General features: G+C 37.0%; 1 protein-coding gene across 2 annotated transcripts; it reads left to right on the top strand.

Annotated features, from left to right (window-relative positions):
- The first annotated feature begins 41 nt into the window (after positions 1-41).
- parvb (parvin, beta) lies at positions 42-17,609 on the top strand. Of its 2 annotated transcripts, none has more exons than XM_074678585.1 (13): positions 42-396; positions 7,877-7,966; positions 8,368-8,438; positions 8,542-8,644; positions 10,588-10,728; positions 11,692-11,807; positions 12,263-12,321; positions 12,446-12,465; positions 13,097-13,158; positions 13,247-13,315; positions 13,510-13,611; positions 13,700-13,772; positions 15,801-17,600. In XM_074678585.1, the coding sequence occupies exons 1-13, from the start codon at positions 282-284 to the stop codon at positions 15,875-15,877; spliced, it is 1,098 nt and encodes a 365-aa protein (XP_074534686.1). In that variant the 5' UTR covers positions 42-281; the 3' UTR covers positions 15,878-17,600. The 2 variants fall into 2 exon arrangements, with proteins under 2 accessions (XP_074534686.1, XP_074534687.1); XM_074678586.1 differs by lacking the exon at positions 42-396 and adding an exon at positions 4,910-5,039 and having other exon boundaries at positions 15,801-17,609.
- Positions 17,610-18,149: the final 540 nt, after the last annotated feature.

The following is an 18,149-nucleotide window of genomic DNA, read 5'->3' on the forward strand; positions in this document are numbered from 1 at the left end:
CCATCCTGCCGTTAGGAGGCGCTGTGGATAAACAGGAGGATAAACAGTAAATCAGATGAAGCCTTTTACTCACACGTGAGTCATTTCGTCCGTGTGGAGATGCTGCGACCAGCACAGCCTTCAGTCTGTGTGTGTGTGCGTGTGTCGGCAGGCGTGTGAATGTGTCAGTTTGCTGTCCTTTGGCCGTGATTGGGTCGTTCACCGGTCCCTGACTGCATCACAGGGAGGGGTGACAGTTATAGCCCACACATTGAGACCAGCAACCACTCACACGCAGAAAGATGTCTGGGACTGCAAACACATCTGCGACCCTGCTGTCCGGGAAAATGAAGAAGGACGAATCTTTCCTCGGGAAATTGGGAGGAACCCTGGTGCGGAAGAAAAAATCCAAAGAAGGTGAAGGCTTTATTTCGTCCCTGTTCTTATTTCTCATGTCAATGGGAGGCCTCTTGTTTGTTTCCCTTGTGTTTCTGTCCATGGTGCTGCAATCACAAATATTCTCCCTCTGGGTCAGTTCTATAAAGATAGGCTGCATTTATAATTCTCTCTTTGAACCATGTGTTTCCTAAGTGTGGGTCTCTAATTGTCTTTTACAAAACATGATTTAGATTAAATCTTTATTTCTGTCTAAATACAATCCTGAGCCTGATAGTAATGCCTGTTTTGATACTCTCAATAGGAAAGAGAAGCCTGTCAGCTAATCAGAAGCTAGACAAAGCCTCAGAGTGCCTCCACAGGAATTTAACATGGACCAATAACCATAAATAGATCATACAGTCAGTGACCTGTGCCAAGAATGCAAGGTTATGAAGATAAACGTGTGAGAGGATTACTGAGCTCACTGTCATTTTGAGACCAAAACACTCTTTTCACTTTATGTCCCAGCTCAACAGTTGTTGTCCAGACTATTTTCCATCCTCCCTCAGGACAGTCAGTGTGTGGTCAAAGGGACAGCTGCAGGGTTTAACAGCTAAGTGTGTGTTATTTGTGTGTGTGTTTGCTGTGTGTGTATGTTCACAGCCATGTGTTTGTATCTCCATCAAAAGAGGGGGACAGACACAAAGCATTTTTTAAGAAAGCTATTCACAAAAGAATTGGTTTAACTAAGCCTAAAACAAAATCTTTATTTAATCTGACTGAAAAAAAAACATTAAGGTTCATTATTAAGAAGGTTCACTCTTTGGGACCAGCTTCTTATGTATAAACTGATGCACGAGCATGAATCTACGTTAAAAAGATGATAAAAACAAGTGATCATTTTAGTCTTTTATAGGCTCTTCTGTTTCACCAGAGTTATTACAGGTGTTTTTCTGACATGTAAGCCTCTGTGGAGGTTACACAAAGAAATCACAGACAGATCTTTGAGACCAGGTGTTATTAGAATAATTGTCTTCTGAGATCAGAGTTTTGAGATAGGTTTTGTCATCCACAGGTTAACACTTTGTGCAGTTCCAGCCAGGAGTGATGGTATTAAGGTATTAAATAAAGGTCAGCACAGCAGAAGACTTGCATTTATTTTTTTTAGTTTGCGATACATCTTGACAGTTAGCAGTGCAGCAGAGATGTAAACAGCTAAACAGCGAAGCTAAATTGTAGGATATCATTGTCGTATCCCTGAAAAATAAAAAGCTGTAATAATAATTTTGGTGCCTTGAGGAATAAACCACTGAAATAGTTGGTTATGAAGCTAAATTGTGAATATAGCTAGCATTAAATGTGGCTAATATTTAGCTTAAATGGTAAAATCTTTGAGTTTGTTGAATGCATTTAATAAATGTTAATAAAAGAAAGCTAAAGGTCATGCAGCAACAGTTTGAACTTCAATTTTAGCTTTAGGTATTTATTGATAGCTTCAAATGTATTTTGTGCATGGTTAGCTTTAAGCATTTAACTGTTGAAATGGTTGGGGTTGTTTAAAGTCATAAAAAAGTTTGAAACACAGTCAAAAATAATGATATATAGTTAAATGAGGCTTAATTTGAGAAATGCACAGCAATTTTATGTACGAGCAAGAATCATTGGTTGGGTTAACATTTGATGTATCCCAGTAATGATTAGCCACAAGTTATGAAATGTTGAAGAAGTTGGCTAAAAGTCATGCATTGGAAAACACACAAAAAAATAAATGTAAACTGGAGTGCATGGATGAGGATGAATAAATTGTGAATTTAGTTTACAAATAGCTAAAGGTATATTGGTAGTTTTCAGTTAATTAGATAGTCGTTCATAATGGCATTGCACTAACATTAGCCATGATAAAATGGTAGAAATTTCCAGCGTCTGATTTTCTTTCTACTGAATACTGACCAACCTGAAAATTAGCTCCACTGTATATATTTTGAAAACATATGATTTAGTCTATTGTATTGTTCGTCATCATTTCTGTTAATTATATTACTATCGTAGGATGGAGAGAGAATATGTAAAGAGAGTAGTGCCCCTCTGTGGTCACACTGGGTTAAAGTTCAGAGAATACAGTGTGCAGTGTAATGCTAAAAATAGATCTCACTAATGTTAGAAAAACTGATCTGTTTAACAGTAGAGAATAAAGTGAGGTGTAGTCTTTCTAAAGAACAACTTGTGGCCCACATCTTGCTCCTGCTGTGGTTTGTTGTAACATTGGGGTGTGGCTCTTCTTTGAGGAAACATCCGAGAGGGACGAGTCACCACTGGAAAAGTTGCCTAACATTTGCTGAATGATCATTAAAGGTATAATTGGGTTTCTTATTAAAGTAAAGAGGCTAACGTGTTCTTAAACTGAGTTGAAACTCCTTAGCAACAGTACGAAGGACACTTTGTACTGCAGCATTAGAGGCTTAAACCAGCACTGTTGTAATGAAAATGGAATGGAAAGTGTTGTTAAAGACTATCAGAGAAAACATGAAGCAACATTTATTTACACAGCCCTGATTCCTAACACTGCAAAGCTTCTGTTTCAGGATGCATGCAGTAACTCTGATAAACTAGAAGGAAGTCAGCATTTCTTTGACAAGACCCAGCCGCCTCTGTCAGCAACAGGACTTCAGTGATAGTGGAGAAAAAGAACATATTGACTTTATAAGGACTAAAAGGAGTGTCTCAGCACATCCTCACAACTCTTCAGTATTTCTGTGTTATCTCTGTGTATGGAGGAGAGTTTTTACCTTGTGAAAGTACAAAACACAGTTTAGATGGAAAGTCCTAAGATGGATGCTAATAATAGTAAGTTATCTCTTTTACTTATTTTCCTTGTTTCATGTTCTCATTTTGTATTATGAAACTATCACAATTACATATATCAATACATTCATAGATACATTTACAGTTATAAATGTCAGGAGTTTTGAACAACATGTCTAAAAATAAGATTTAATTTTTCAAACTTTTCTTTTGAATTTTTAATATGATAATTTTCTTAATTTAACATCTTTGGACAAAAACCTCAAAAACTATTTCTAAAGTTCCTTTTTAACGAGTAGCCATGATAATCCCAGTTAAGTAATAATTCAAAATATTACAGCAATCTCAGAAAAAAAAGCATCTTTTCAGTTAAAAAAAAAAATCTGAGAAGCTGTATTGTGAAGCAAAAATTTGGGATTGGAACCAAAAATGCTGTAAGAAAATGGAAAACAAATATTTAAGTTGTTTGATTTTATGACTGTTGTACCTTTTGTTTTGTTTTACCACATGAGTGCTCTTAAAGGGTATTTTAAAAATTTAAAAAGTCCCACCTGACACATCTTAGGTGTGAAAATTTAAAGAACACTGATGAAAAATTATGTTGCTCATACTACATGTTTTTATATGAGCAGACTGAGTAATCTTTTCCCCAAGTTTCCCCCAGTCCATATAAAACTCAGACTTGCCGCTGAAGTCTTCATAGGAATAAAATAATACAATAGGAAGCATTACTAAGAATAAAATGTCTCTTCCAGGATCAAATTATCATGGCGTAAATCTAGAGTATGCAAATTAGAGGGCAGTGGTAGACAAATCATTACATATACAGGTGGAGTACAGTTAATTCCTTATGATAATAAGTAAACATAAGTGTAAGAGCTGTCATGGTTTATTTCTGCAGAGCCCTCCCTGTAGGGCAGTGACACTGTCATCTCCTGGCTGCTATTACTCACTGGTGCTGGATGGTGTAAATAACCAGAGCTATATTTAAGGTTTGGTCTGCCTTCTTCATACTGCTGCATTATTTATATCTCCCCTGGTGCCACAGTAATTGCGTCCCTTCCCTTGGGAGCAGTGGGACCAAAACATTAGTCTGGTTTCAATTAGCTTAATGCTCTTTTATACGATTAAAATCCTTTTTTTTTTGCTTCTTAAAAAGAAAAAAATCTGATTATATGTTTTCACTGCATCCTTTCTTGTGTTGTTTGTGATACCACTTAGGAGCTCTTTCCATAAATATATGCAATGAAGATGAATGTTTACTACTGCAGGCTTTAGCTCGCGTTCAATCAGTGTAATTCTGTTAACTGGGATACAGCTACCTCCTGATTGATTATCTGCTGCTGCAAAACATATTAAAGGCTCCATTCACATGCTCCCTGGCTAATTCACTGAAACTCCTCTGTCTAACATGACAACATAAAGCTAAGATTTACTGTTACAAAAAATTAATAACAAATTTGAGGACATCCAGTTGATACTGTACCTGTCGTAGCTTCCTGAAGTCTCTCTTGTGTCCGCTGTCTGACATCCCAGGGGTTAGTGATTTTGTAGAGTTGCTTTGGAGCATTTATGTCTAGTGTGGTGTCCCCTTCCTGTCCCACATGCACGCACACACACACTACTCAGGGTCTCTTGTAACTGGACCGTAGAGGTGGGGTGGAGGGTTGTGACAGAAATAAACACGTGACAACTCCCCCCTGCCACCGCTCAGCTCCACAGACTACGATTCACACACGTATACAGTATTTAAACTAGCACTCACATCTTTATGCCTCCTACATTTTCTGTCTTTGCTCGCTGCCACTAAGAGGCGAATCCTTTGGTTTATAACGGGGACATGGCGGGGCTGCTGTGTGGGACCAAGAGGAAGAAACAAGGTAATTTGATTTAGCTTTAAAAGGAACTTAGAAGTAGAATTGGGGAAGCAGGATCTGTCACCTCAGTTCACTGCAGGGTAATATCCAGAAATGTGTTGTGCTGGTTGTTATAGGAGGTCATCAGTATGTAAGTAGTTCTGTTAAATGTGCATTTAACTTGTAGAATCAGCTGTTTGTGAAGTGTTGTTTTATTTCTGGATTCCTCAATTTTGTCCATTGCTCTCCTTACATCAGCTGTCGTGTGTAACATTTTATTTTTCTATTTAAAACTGCTTTTTACTTGACTGTGTGAAGTGCCAATGCAGCAGCAGCAATGCAGTCAGTCGGACACAGAGGGAGGAGGCAGCACAATTATGATGAAATGCTGCAAGCTGGCTCAGTAATTACAAAGCAAAGTGCTGATGGGTGCTGAGATTCAAGACTAGACCTCTTACGAGCTGGATCAGATAGGAGACCTGTAGGGACCCCGCCTCCTGGGGTAATTCTCCACATCCTCTTTTTTATGCTTTGAAGTTAAGATTCTGTCCAGATTACATCACAAACACAGTGTGACTCTTGATTTTGATACATGTTGAATATTCTCACATTCTTTCAGTAAAAAAGGTGCTTCATCTCGAACCTTGGATCTCCTGTCAGATTTTATAAATAGCAAAGTCAATGAGACCATAGATTTTCAGCCATTGATTTCGATGTAGCTTGCTGCGGGTCTTACAAATTGAAATGCACGGTGATAAAAGCAGCACAGCCATTAGAGGAAGAAAGCTTTTATATCCCTAAGGGTCCAAAGTGAAAGCATTTTTGTAGAGACAGTTTAGATTTAAACCCGAACTCAAGTTGTGTGCTTGTGGGACTTTTTGTGCATCTTGTTGCCTTTACTTGACTTTAATGTTCCCTGTTTTGGACTTGATTCTGTCTCTAAACACATTTAAGTGTAATTTTGGTTCACACTGACAAAGAAAACATCAAACAGTCCCCTAAGAGCCTGGATCCTTTTATAAGTGGCTCTCTGTATGACAGTGATAGAGAATCCTGCCTCATAGTGCCGCCAGTAGTGGAGAAGAAAGAGCCTGAAATGACTCGAGGGAATTTCAAAAGTGTAGGATGTGTGAGAGCGTTTCGACATCTCTGGATAAACATTGATTACATGCAGCAACAGCGTGAACATTTTGTAACATACAGCAAGACAAGCAAACTTGCCAGTGAACTCCCAGCTAGCAGAAAAAGAGAGAATGTGTAAATTCATGAGATTATAGGAGTAAATATACCAAAATAAGCATTTACATTTTTAGGATAAGTTGAAATTTTATGAATAATTTGCAGTTTGATTTATTCACTAAAATGAGAAACATGGATCATCTTGTAAAATTTAACTCAGGTGATGAGGATAAACAGTGGCTGCACGAGTCCAGGCTGACTCGTGCAGAACAGACTGAGTCCAGATAGACTTCATGTTCAGGTCTCCCTGTCACATCTTGACTCGGTCCAAAACACCTGCACTATGGGAATAGAATAAAACAGTGTTACAATATTACCAAAGAATCTTCATCATTCTCTTGCATTTGATTTTACCCATAATGGTATTCGACAGCTGAAGTTCACAGCTACAGCTCATTGAAAGGATGAGAGTGAACTAAATCAGTCTGGTAACTTTATACATACAGTATTAATCCAACATACCCTCAGATTATTAATACATTTTTTTATTTTCAGTTCTGTGGTTTGCATTCCTAGTTGACTCTGACTCAAAAAGTGACATCACCTGAGGTAACTTGTAAAGTCCCTCATAGTCCCCTAAGAAGCCACACTTGTCTGTCATAGACTGTGATGAGAAACCACCTTGGCTCCTCTTTCATATTCAGAACATACAGTCCAATCTAAAGATCTAAAGTCCCCTGCAGTCTCTTTAAATATCATTCAGTGCAGCTCTGACTCTTTCTGGTGCTGGATTAAAAGTCTTGGAGATTGTGTGAGATGGTGGTTTGAAGAGGAGGTGACTAACTGACTCCACACCTCACCAACAGGGGAAAGAGTTGTTCAATATTCACACTGTAACCACACAAAAGGCTTTTCTCTTCTAAAGCCTGTTGATAGTGATCATGTTTCTAAATCACCACTAATGTTGTTTTTTTGCACTACGTGTCATTCAAAATTTTGATTTACTGAGTAATGGTCAATTTTGATGTCAGAGTTAACAAGGAGGCAGGTCCATTCTCTGCATTGATCCAAGGATTGAGAGAAAGAAGTCTTGTTTCCCAAGTTTTAATATTGTCTTATCTTGAGAAACCTTCATTTTGGTGTCTTGTGTCTTTCAAACAGGACTAACTGTCAAGCCTCCTTTCTTGATCTTGAGCTTGATTTGTTTCATTACAGTGACTTTTGTTTGATCTTACTCGTGAAGGCTACTGATACCAGCAGCCAATGTTCAAGGCAAATTAATCTTGCGTCGAGTAAGTCCTCCTTGCCAGTAGTTGGTACTACACTGCCACAGTTTGACACAACAGCAAATGTGCATCATGTCCTGTTCAGACTATATAAATGAACCAGGGAGAGTTAAATGTTAAACAGTTTTATTTTGCACCTCAGTTTATTTAAAAAAAATACTAAAGCAAACAGTTTTTATTTTTGTTTAACATTCTTGTTTATTTATTTTGGACTCAACTGCAGTGTGACTGTGTTGTCTTTGTTCAAAAGGATCTGTCACTGTTAACTGAAATTTTATGTATAAAAAGTACTAGTGATTACGTAAGCGGAAGTACTCGTACTAGTACCAGATTAAAAAAAATTGGTATCCAACATCCCTAATCTTATGGCTTATGTGTGCTTGGTTTTCTCACCAGTGAGTGATCTCCAAGAGGAGGGGAAGAATGCCATCAATGCTCCCATGCTCCCCACTGGGACAGACATCCATCCTGAGGACACACTGCTTGGTACATAAACACACAAACACATGTATGCACGCATAAAGAAGAGCTTACTCACATTAAAACCTTCATATGTGTAACATATTATAGTAAACTCATTGCTGTTGTAAACACTGTTGCTTATATTCAGCTGGTCAGACTCAGCTGAAGTCACACTCTGAGCAGAGCAACACATGGTGACACACAGTGACACACGGGGACACTGACAGTTGAGGAGCAGGAAGTGAAAGTGGGTGGAGGGGAGACGCCTTTGTTTGAAGTCATCATGTGAAACACTATTGGGGAAAGGAACATTGTGTCTCTTTCTTTGTCTTATGTTTAGGTGACACATAAAAAAATGACTGTATCAAATGAAAATAAGAGTGCTCCTATAGAAAATGTCCACTGTTTCATTTCACCTTCATCAGAGGAAAATGCTGAGAGGATCATGTTAGACCCAACATCACGGGAAAATCTTAAATTCAAAGATCTCCTGAAGGTAATCTAGTTCCCTCACTCATCACATCTCTTCAGGAAAATCACAGCAGTTAAAAAACTAAACTGCACATTAAAGTTTTCATTGTGTTTGGATTTGTGTCCAGGTCCTGATTGACTGGATCAATAGTGAGCTGGAGGAAGACAGGATCATTGTCAAAGACCTGGAGGAGGACTGTTATGATGGTCAAGTGCTCCAGAAGTTATTTGGTAAGACATAGATTACATGGCTTCTCCTGTTGTCTGTATGCTCGTGTATGATTGTGAGTAGTTTTGAGGGTTGTATAATGTTCTAAGTTTATGCAGTTTGATTCAAGTTAATTGGAAACAAGAATCTTTGATCATACAATTTTGCATGCAATCCCGCATTCAAAATATTACACTCCAAAAACTGAAATCCGAGCAAAAGTTTATATTGTGTTTTTGTAAAAATTGTCCTTTAGACTTAATATGAGCCACATTCATCACAAAATTTTCAGTGAAAAGGTTTTATTTTAAGATGTTAACTGACAAAATTGACACTTGAACTGCTTATAAAGACAAAAAATCTTCCAGTCAGATAAGAAAAATGTACTAATTTAGTTTCTTGTTTTATGGCATTATTATTATTCCAAGAAACTTAACAAATAAATTTTAGATTTCAGTTTTTTGTACTAGTTTTTGCATGTATCAATCATACTGTCAATCTATGGATTCAGTAAAAAGACATAATTTTGTTTTATATCATGTGTCTGAATCTTGAAAACATCCACATCAAAAAGTTTTATTTTCACAAAAAAGGTGCTGTAACTAAACAATAATTCTGAAACTGTGTAAAGTGTAAAGATCTTGTAAATATTCTGCCTTAAACTGACATACTTGCAGTATTTATTTGCATTGAAACATCATAAAACAAATACTGTTGGTTTGAAATGCTTAGATTAGTCTATAATTACTTAAATTAGTCTTAGTTTAGTCTTACTTATTTACTTAGATTAGTCTATAATGACTCACCCATTTTTTACATTTTGCAAAGCTAGTGTCTTTAGTGAGGCTTCAGTTGTCTGTGATGTGCTGCCCTCCTGTGTCTATTATTTGTTACGACAGGTTAAAAACTCACTGTGTATATAGATACTACACCAAGCTGACTAAACTCATATATGTTAATACTTCTGGGTTTTTTTTCTATATTAGCAAAATGAAAATAACATTAACCACTGCACTTTTCTTCACACTATAGTTTTTGCATTTCTAGAAGGGCTGCATTTATTCAAATGTTTGTGTTTTGTGATCATTTGCTCCTTTGATTCATTTTCTTGTGAATTTTTTTTCTGATAATTTCTTTGTCAATTCTCCAGTTCCCAATTCTGTGATGAACTCTTGTATGATTTGTTTCATCAAATGGAAATCTTTGCGATGACTCTCCTCCTTCTCTCATTATCATCAGCACACTGAGGCTTGTTTCATCTTTGCTTTCAGAGGATTGATTCAGTGTTTGTTGTCCTCTGTAAAAACACAGTTGAAGCCTGACAAAGGGTTTCATCAGCATCACAAGGGTACAAGAACAAAGCATTTGGAATTATGGAAGAATATCCCCTGCTGCTTGTAAAAACTAAATGAAACATTTCTGACCATGGGAACTTGTGTGTTCTTCTCTTATATAACTCATAGTTTCATACTTTGCACTGAATCACTGTTTGTGCCCTTTGTTAGTTTTCACTGTTTTTATTACTTTAACTCTACAGTTGTCTCTAATTTTAAATTTTCAGCATGCACAAAAGAAAGCTTCCCAAGTCCCTCCTCATAGAATTACTTAGAGAAAAGTCCTTTCTTTGTAGGTCATCTTTTTGATCTGCTGCTGCAGTTATATATTTTCAACACCATAATTTTCTGGTTTTCCTGCAAACACCATTCAGACATGAGAAACATTTAGTTATGCATTTTTTGTTTTTGATCTTAGTGAAGTTTTTTTTCTCTTCTTGACCTAGTTCCAGTTGCATCTCATTTTATATCTTGGATTTCCTATTTTTTTCCTGTAAACCCACTGTTCCCTACAGTTCACCCATTTAGTACTACACAGCACAGCAGAATTATGCTAAATGTGGTTTAACTCCATTCTGTTTTGTCATTTCTCTGTAAATTGATTTCTTGTATTTTTCTCCTGCTGTTGATAGAAAAGTTGTCAGGGAGGAAGCTTAACGTGGCCGAGGTGACCCAATCAGAGATTGGACAGAAACAGAAGCTTCAAACAGTTTTGGAGGCAGTCAATGAACTGTTGAGGCCTCATGGCTGGACCATTGAGTGGAGTGTGGACTGTGAGTTTTACATTATTATTATTATTATTATTATTATTATTATTACTATTATTATTATTATTATTATTATTATTATTATTATTATTATTATTATTTTAACGACACCTCATAAGTGAGGCTGTTTCTTGTGTAATAAAGCCGAACTTCTCCATGTTAACAGATGGGACATGATTAAATCTTTAAAAGCATTTAACATGTTTCTCTTGAACATGGTCTTTGTCATAGCTCTAAACCACCTTAATCATCTTTGTTTGCCAGCAATAAGGTCACCTAGTGCTAGTGTGAATAAATTTACAGACAACACCTCCTCTGTGCCAGCTTTGGTGTCTAAATGTACCAATGTACACTGAAGTAAATGAAAACATTTTATTGACATACAGTGCAAAAACAATGTGATTCAGAATTGTTATTGCACAGATTCCACCTGTATTCAGCACCCTTAAAAGGTTTTCAAAAATGCACACGAAAACTGTATTTTATGTTCCTTCATCATTAACTCATAATACATATAAAAGGGTCTAGTTGTACACCTGATTCATAACTCACTTTAATAGCATATTTGTCATCTCTCCTCTCAAGTATTGTTTTCAAAAATTCAATTACAGCTTTGCTTTTGTTTTTATCAACTACATAATCCTCCCTGATAAAAACTAACTGAACTTCCTCTGTAAAATAAGTGAACTTTCCCTTTAAACTATAATTAAGCCTCTTCATTTGCATCACAAAAGAGAGTATTTAATCCTGCACAGAGTTTTAAAGGAACTCTTCAAACATGTATTTCCCTCAGGAGCTAACCTCAGAGTTAATTTAATTCATGCTCCATTAACCGTTCCTTTTAAATTTGACTTTTATCTTTGAGGGGGGAAAAAAAGCGCCAACTGATACCTTTCATCTTTGGAAAAGTGCTCACATTGTTATTTGAGCCTTCAGCTGAGAGTTTAACTGATGGTTTTTCTGTCACAGCGATCCATTCAAAGAACCTGGTGGCTATTGTTTACCTGCTGGTGGCTCTGGCAATGCACTTCCAAGCCCCCATCAGACTGCCCGAGCATGTTTCTGTGCAGGTGGTAGTGGTGAAGGTAGGTCAAGTTTCTCATTAAGCTCATATTTTGCATTGAAAGAGCTGTGATTACTGCTGTGTAATTGAATTTGATTGTTCATTTTCCCTTCTGATTAGCGCTTCATAACTGAGAATTATTATTTTAAAGCAAGCAGCAATAACTGTAGCTGGCTCAGAAATAACACGACACAATCAAGTAAGGACACGCCTCTAAATCAAGCAAAATTTGTCCAGAAAATCACAAAAAATACAGTTTTAAAATCTTTCTTTCATTCTGTAATGACCCTAATGATGACGAAAACAACTCTCACTTAAAAACTATACAAATGTTTCAGCTGTATGAAAGGGCAGAAAGTCAAAGTGCTGTAAAGTACACAGTCATCTTCCACTGTTTGTTATTTTTCGTAATGCACAGTGACAGATTTTGATACTCTGTGATAAAGTCAGTAAAGAAAGATATTTATGTTTGTGCAGAAGAGAGAAGGCATCCTGCAGACTGCTCTTGTGACTAAAGAGCTGACGAGCACCACAGAGTAAGAGCTTCAACTGTTTCCTTATTGTTTTGAATAACAATAATACTCAATAATATTTTTGTAAGATTCCTGCTTGCAAAATATGGAAAATGTGACAGTTTTGCTCTTCTTCTTTGTTTTTCAGAATGATGCTGGGAAGATTTGGTGAGTTTTCACTACGGTATTTTTGTGCTTCTGCTCAAAGGAAAAGTTCACTGTCACAAAGTTAGAGGAAAAAATAAATTGCACTCTCTTTGGGAAGCATCAGGTAAAAGTCTGAAAATGAATCAGTGAAAAACTGTATCCAATACTAGATAACAGAAGCCATCCACCTTCACCCCAAAGTACACAAGTGAAGATGTTCAATCTTGTTTTTCATTCCTTACAACAACAACAAAGGTTGAAAATCATGAGTTTCAATTCTCAGTTGTTCAGATGTTGAAGTTTTTATGTAGTGGAGTGTAATGAAATGTCTCTTCTTGGTCAGAAAATGGTTTGATACATGACTTGAACAATAGGGATTTTCCTTGGAGTATTTAACCCCAAATCCATAAAAACACATCTAGATATATGGTAAAAGCAGAAGCACCCTCAAACATTTTTTAATCAGGCTGATCAAAATCCTCACATTGACTTTTTTTTAACTCACACCAAGACAGAAAAATGCTTTAAAGAAAAGAAAATGCATCATCAGTTTATGCTCTTGTACTGTGCTTGATGTAGAAATTTGAAATGAGACAAATTTAAATTTTCCATCAAGTACTCATTGCTTTTTGGTCTTTCCCTTTCATAATAGAGAGAGATGCATTTGACACTTTGTTGGATCATGCACCTGACAAACTCAACGTAGTAAAAACGGTAATTAAATCCTTTCTAATAGATGAATAAACAAAATAAGAAGAGTTGGTCTTTCGTCTTTATAAGTGACCTATGATTCTGTCACCAGTCTCTGATCACCTTTGTAAACAAACACCTGAACAAGCTGAACCTTGAAGTTACCGAGCTAGAATCTCAGGTAAGACTTATGATTGTTTATTCACAAAGAATCAATTATTTAAATGCTTATTTGAGGTGTTTGTAAGAGTCATGTGACAGTTTTTATCCCCTCATCTTTTATCTATTTGTATGCATGTATTTTTTTAATACATGCCATCCAAACTGATCCTCTCATGCAGTTTTAATGTTTCATTTTTTGGGGTTTATGTCCAGTTTGCTGATGGAGTCTACCTGGTCCTGCTGATGGGGCTGCTTGAGGATTACTTTGTCCCTCTGTATAACTTCTTCCTCACCCCTGAGAGCTTTGAACAGAAGGTGGTTTTACAATTAGTGCAACTTCTCACTCAAAGATATGTGTTAGATGCTGCATGTGTCTACACTGAGTTTCCTTCTTTCCTATTAGGTCCACAATGTGGCGTTTGCCTTTGAGCTGATGCAGGATGGAGGCCTGAAGAAACCCAAAGCAAGACCAGAAGGTATTCTGTGCACATACAAACAAGATAGAAATAATACAAACTCTTTAAAAAGACACGGGAAAGGATTTTTTTCTGAAAGATATACAGTTCTATGATTTTTATTGTTAGGGTGTTGAGTGGTGGCAGTCATTTTAACTGTTCACCAGTAGATGGAAACCTTGCTTCACTGTCACGCTCACATTGTGGATGGTTGAGTTCATTCAGTCTGAAGCTACACTATGCTGTCCTGTTACAATAAACCAGCCTGTCCTTAATTTAACAGCTGTGTCTTATAGATATAATAATCAGATAATATATTGTAGTTTTACATCATTATTGCTAATACTGTGCGACTGTTATAAGAAGTTGTTTTCACAGGTTTTAATTTTAGTAGTTTTTCTTACAACCAAGACTAAAAATATGGTAGCAGAAAAATGAAAGAACCATCAAGGTTTGGGCTAACTGTACAATAAAAACAGGATGTTCTTATAATATTAAAGAAGCTCTGCAAAAAACATGTACAGAACAAAATCAGCGAAGAAATTTTGACTGAAGCCAAAATTCCTTTAAAATTCCCATGTACTTATATTAAAGAAAAAAAAAACATATCCTAGCTGGCCTTGAAGCAAGGGTTTGAATTTAGTTGCAGAAAAAGTCACAAGTTAAACCTCCATGAAAGACCTCCTGCCTCTCAGTTTCTCACCTCATTATCCATGCAGTGATCTAAGTTGGCAGAAGTGCTATGAAAATGAGGCACAGCACTAATTGCCTGCCTGCATGTTGTCCAGGGTAGGTGCAGACCTGTGCAGAAAGATATAGAGTGCACAATTTTATAGAAAACTGTCCGTAGACTGATCAGTTTGCTTAATCGTGTTGCTCTGTGAGCCGATCCTAAGGGAAGCAGAAGAGAGACCGTTGGGACACCTCCCTGACCTGTGTGATTTTACACGTGAAAATATGAATAAAAGTTATTGATTTTGCCTTTCCTACATTATTCTTCAGTAGAGCCTAAAACATCAGAGACTATTAAAAATAACACTTGAGAGCGGATATAAATTGATGTTTTTCTTAATATTAAATTATCCATGCGTATTGCTTCGAATCATGTTTCATATTGATTTTTCCATCTCCATATCAATGATGGTACAGCTGAAACACAAAATCCAAGTGCAACAATAACAAATCAGAGCAAAAAATATTTTCATAGAATAAACAATTGTTATTGTCAGATTTAACATGCAGTGATGGTGGAATGTGATACTCTAAGTCTTAATTTGTGCAACGAGTCTTAGTCACTCAGCTTTGAATTGACTTTTTATTTTAGATTTTACATTTCCTTTTTCTAACTGTCCCCAAAGGTGCTTTTATTTTTCTGTTTATTCCCTTTTTATTGTCCTAACACTGCGCACAGTTTTCAAAGCAACTTAGCATTTTACTGCACAGTCTTGTGTGTGCAAGCCAAAAAAATGCCAAAGCAGAGAAGAGACTCGCCAGTTGGTGCGCAATGATTAAATATTTGAATTTTGAACCAGTATGAGCTACTGTAGACTTTCCAAATGTGTAAATATTGTTTCTCTCCACACTTATGCAAATGCCTTCCCCTTCTTCAAACATTTTCTGGACAAAGCCAAAAAGGAAAAATGTCCCCTGCCAAAGAAGCATCACTTAAAATGTTGCAGTAATTGGATGTACTAGCTTTGTGCTATCTTCATAACTCCACAACTGAACTCCAACATCAGCCTGATTACCATGTGGAGTAACTGCAGCTTTATTTAAAACGAAAACAGAGATCCTGCAGCTCTTAAGAAAATCCACAGCCTCAAATATTTAGTGATGAAAGCCTCAGACCTACATTAAGTAAATAATGTAGTACATCTCTAAGAAGACAGAACATATCTTTGTGCTTATGGATTGCTCGTGCGGTAAGAAGGAATTCATTATGAAGATCATTCACAAATTAAGTAATAATATTTGTTTGGTTGCACAGCTCATTTATTTTGTGTTTCAGAGTTACAAACATGTCTTTACTATCTTAATTTTGTTTTCCAGATGTTGTCAACCTGAACCTCAAGTCCACCCTCAGAGTCCTGTACAACCTCTTCACCAACTACAAAAACTCTGAGTGAATATCTCCAGGTTCCCTCCCTGATCTCTCTCTGGACATTGCCTCAGTGCCTCCTTGGATATTACGTTTTACAGTTGAAGGCTGGAGGAGACCAACTGGGACTGAAGTCATTATTATGTTGGACTTCAAAAAACCTTTGGGGAGTAGCCAGGAAAAGTCTCTGAATGTTAGTATTTAATCTTCCTCTAATGTCAGAATTTATTTATTCCTTCCTGACATGTTAGCTGCAGCCTGAAAACCCTGCAACCCTTGACCTGTGTTTGATACAAAGACTTTATAGGAATGAAGTGTGAGGGCAGAATGTTCACATGGGGAAAACATTTGTGTGATCATCTCTTCATCAGGGAATGCTGAAGTTAAAAAATGCTGTTACATATTATACACTATCTAAAAGTGCTTTGTGTAAATATGAAAGAGAATAGTTCATTATTGTGAAAATAAACATTTAATTTCAGAGTGTTATTGAAAGCATTCTAATGTTTGTTCGCTAAGTTCAACATTTATCTGACCGTACAACAGTTGGCATTAGCAAGTATAATGTCTAGGAATTTGTGAAGGTAGACTAGCTTTCCTTTTTTTACATAAATCCACTTAGTAACACCTCTAAATAATATATATGTACTTTGAATATAGGTGAAAATCAAACTTGGTCATACTGAATGAATGTAGTCTGGGTTATGAGCTGCTGAGGTGTAAATGCTGCTGTACAAAGCTAGCACTGTTAGCGAGGCTTAGAAGGTAAAAACCCCCATTTTCCTGCTACTTTTTCATCATATTTAGTTACAAAACCTAAAAATTGTTTGTCTTGCAGCAGAATAAAAAAACTAACCCCAGTAGTAATAATTTCAGTCATTGCTAGCCATACCTATCGGAACAGCTAGCTTTACAACTCGACAACTTTCAGTTTTAAGCCGGGACCCCATGACCCATGACACTGCAGTTTGTTTTTGTTTTGTTTTGTTTTGTTTTGTTTTGTTTTGTTTTGTTTCAAGTTATTTTTTGGGCTTTTATGCCTTTAATTGGATAGCAGAGAGGACAGTAGATAGCATAGGAAACAGGGAGAGGGTGGGGAGTGACATGAGGTAAAGAGGCCACAGCCCGGAATCGAATCCACATGAGTGCAAACCTCATGGATCACAACCTAAAGCCACCTGCGCTACAACAGTGCAGTTTAAGCTTCACTAAGAGTAAACACATTTACTTCTGCTAACTCATCTTAATGCTAACATGAGCTTTCTGTGACTGGCTGCAATAAAGGACAAATTTAAGTCTCATTTTAAAACTTTCAATGAGTAAAATGTACCAACGTGTTCTGCTCCTTTAAGAAACTTGAAAAGCTCAGTTGTACTTGGTATTATATTTGAGTATGTCTTGTATATCCTAACTATGGCTGCTTGCAAAAAGCTTTCACTTGACATCTGACAGGACTATGAACAGCTCCTGTCAAGCTTCTCAGAACTGTGCACTCCAAGTGTAGAGTCATATTTAAAAGCAGCTTCTTCCTGCCCTAAGTGCTGTGGTCGCTCTTTGTCCGGGGAGAGCTTGAGTCATACAATATCCTCGTATTGATCGTCCTTTCAGATGAGTCTCTGAGGAGGCCGGGGACCTCAGTGCAGTGGAGCTGAACTGCAGGTGTCACCTTGAGACCTGCGAAGATGTACGGTGCAGTTCACTTCTGCTTCATCCATTTCCAAGTTGAATTATTGAAAGGGTCGAGGAGTTGGTTTAAACTGTGCTGGATGGCTCTCCTCTCTGCAGGTCTTTTTTTTTTTCCTCACCTATTGAGAAATAAACGCCAGGTATCAAACAGAATGAGAATTTCATTACAACTTTTATTCGTGTGATAGGTTAGATTTGCTGTGGCTTTGGAAAGAGATTGGCTCTGGAACAGCCAATTCCTGCAATTTGGGTTCAGCTAAAGGAATTATGGGTTTATTTTGGGCCTTTATTTTTCTTGTCTCATTCCTTTGTTGCTATGGCAACCCTCCACATCCCCCAAATTGCCCCCTCGTCTGTCTGACGGGTGGTCTTTTTTTTCCCTCTTCTTCTGCGCAGATACAAAGCTTTTTGCTTTATTGTCTGTATCTTTTCCTCTATCTTTCTGTCTCTCTTTGATTTTTCTTGGTTGTGTTTGTTGGAGGATGGAGAAGGCTGGAGACCAGATGACAACAAATTAATCCAGCTGGTCACAGATAGAGATGTGCTAGTCGAGTTTGAGTGGTTCAGACCTCCGAATATCACGTTTCTCTCAGCCCCTCCTGAAGTGAAGCTGT

The sequence above is a fragment of the Halichoeres trimaculatus genome, unplaced genomic scaffold, assembly GCF_033239565.1.
Source record: "Halichoeres trimaculatus isolate MK-OKI-2021-1 unplaced genomic scaffold, fHalTri1.1 fHalTri1_scaffold_10, whole genome shotgun sequence".
Taxonomy (NCBI): domain Eukaryota; kingdom Metazoa; phylum Chordata; class Actinopteri; order Labriformes; family Labridae; genus Halichoeres; species Halichoeres trimaculatus.

Excerpts from the sequence above, each read along its gene's own strand:
- parvb (XM_074678585.1), top strand. The coding sequence starts at position 282 with ATGTCTGGGACTGCAAACACATCTGCGACCCTGCTGTCCGGGAAAATG. Across the intron at positions 397-7,876 it reads GAAGAAAAAATCCAAAGAAG|TGAGTGATCTCCAAGAGGAG; the intron begins GTGAAGGCTTTA and ends TTTTCTCACCAG. Across the intron at positions 12,466-13,096 it reads AATGATGCTGGGAAGATTTG|AGAGAGATGCATTTGACACT; the intron begins GTGAGTTTTCAC and ends CTTTCATAATAG.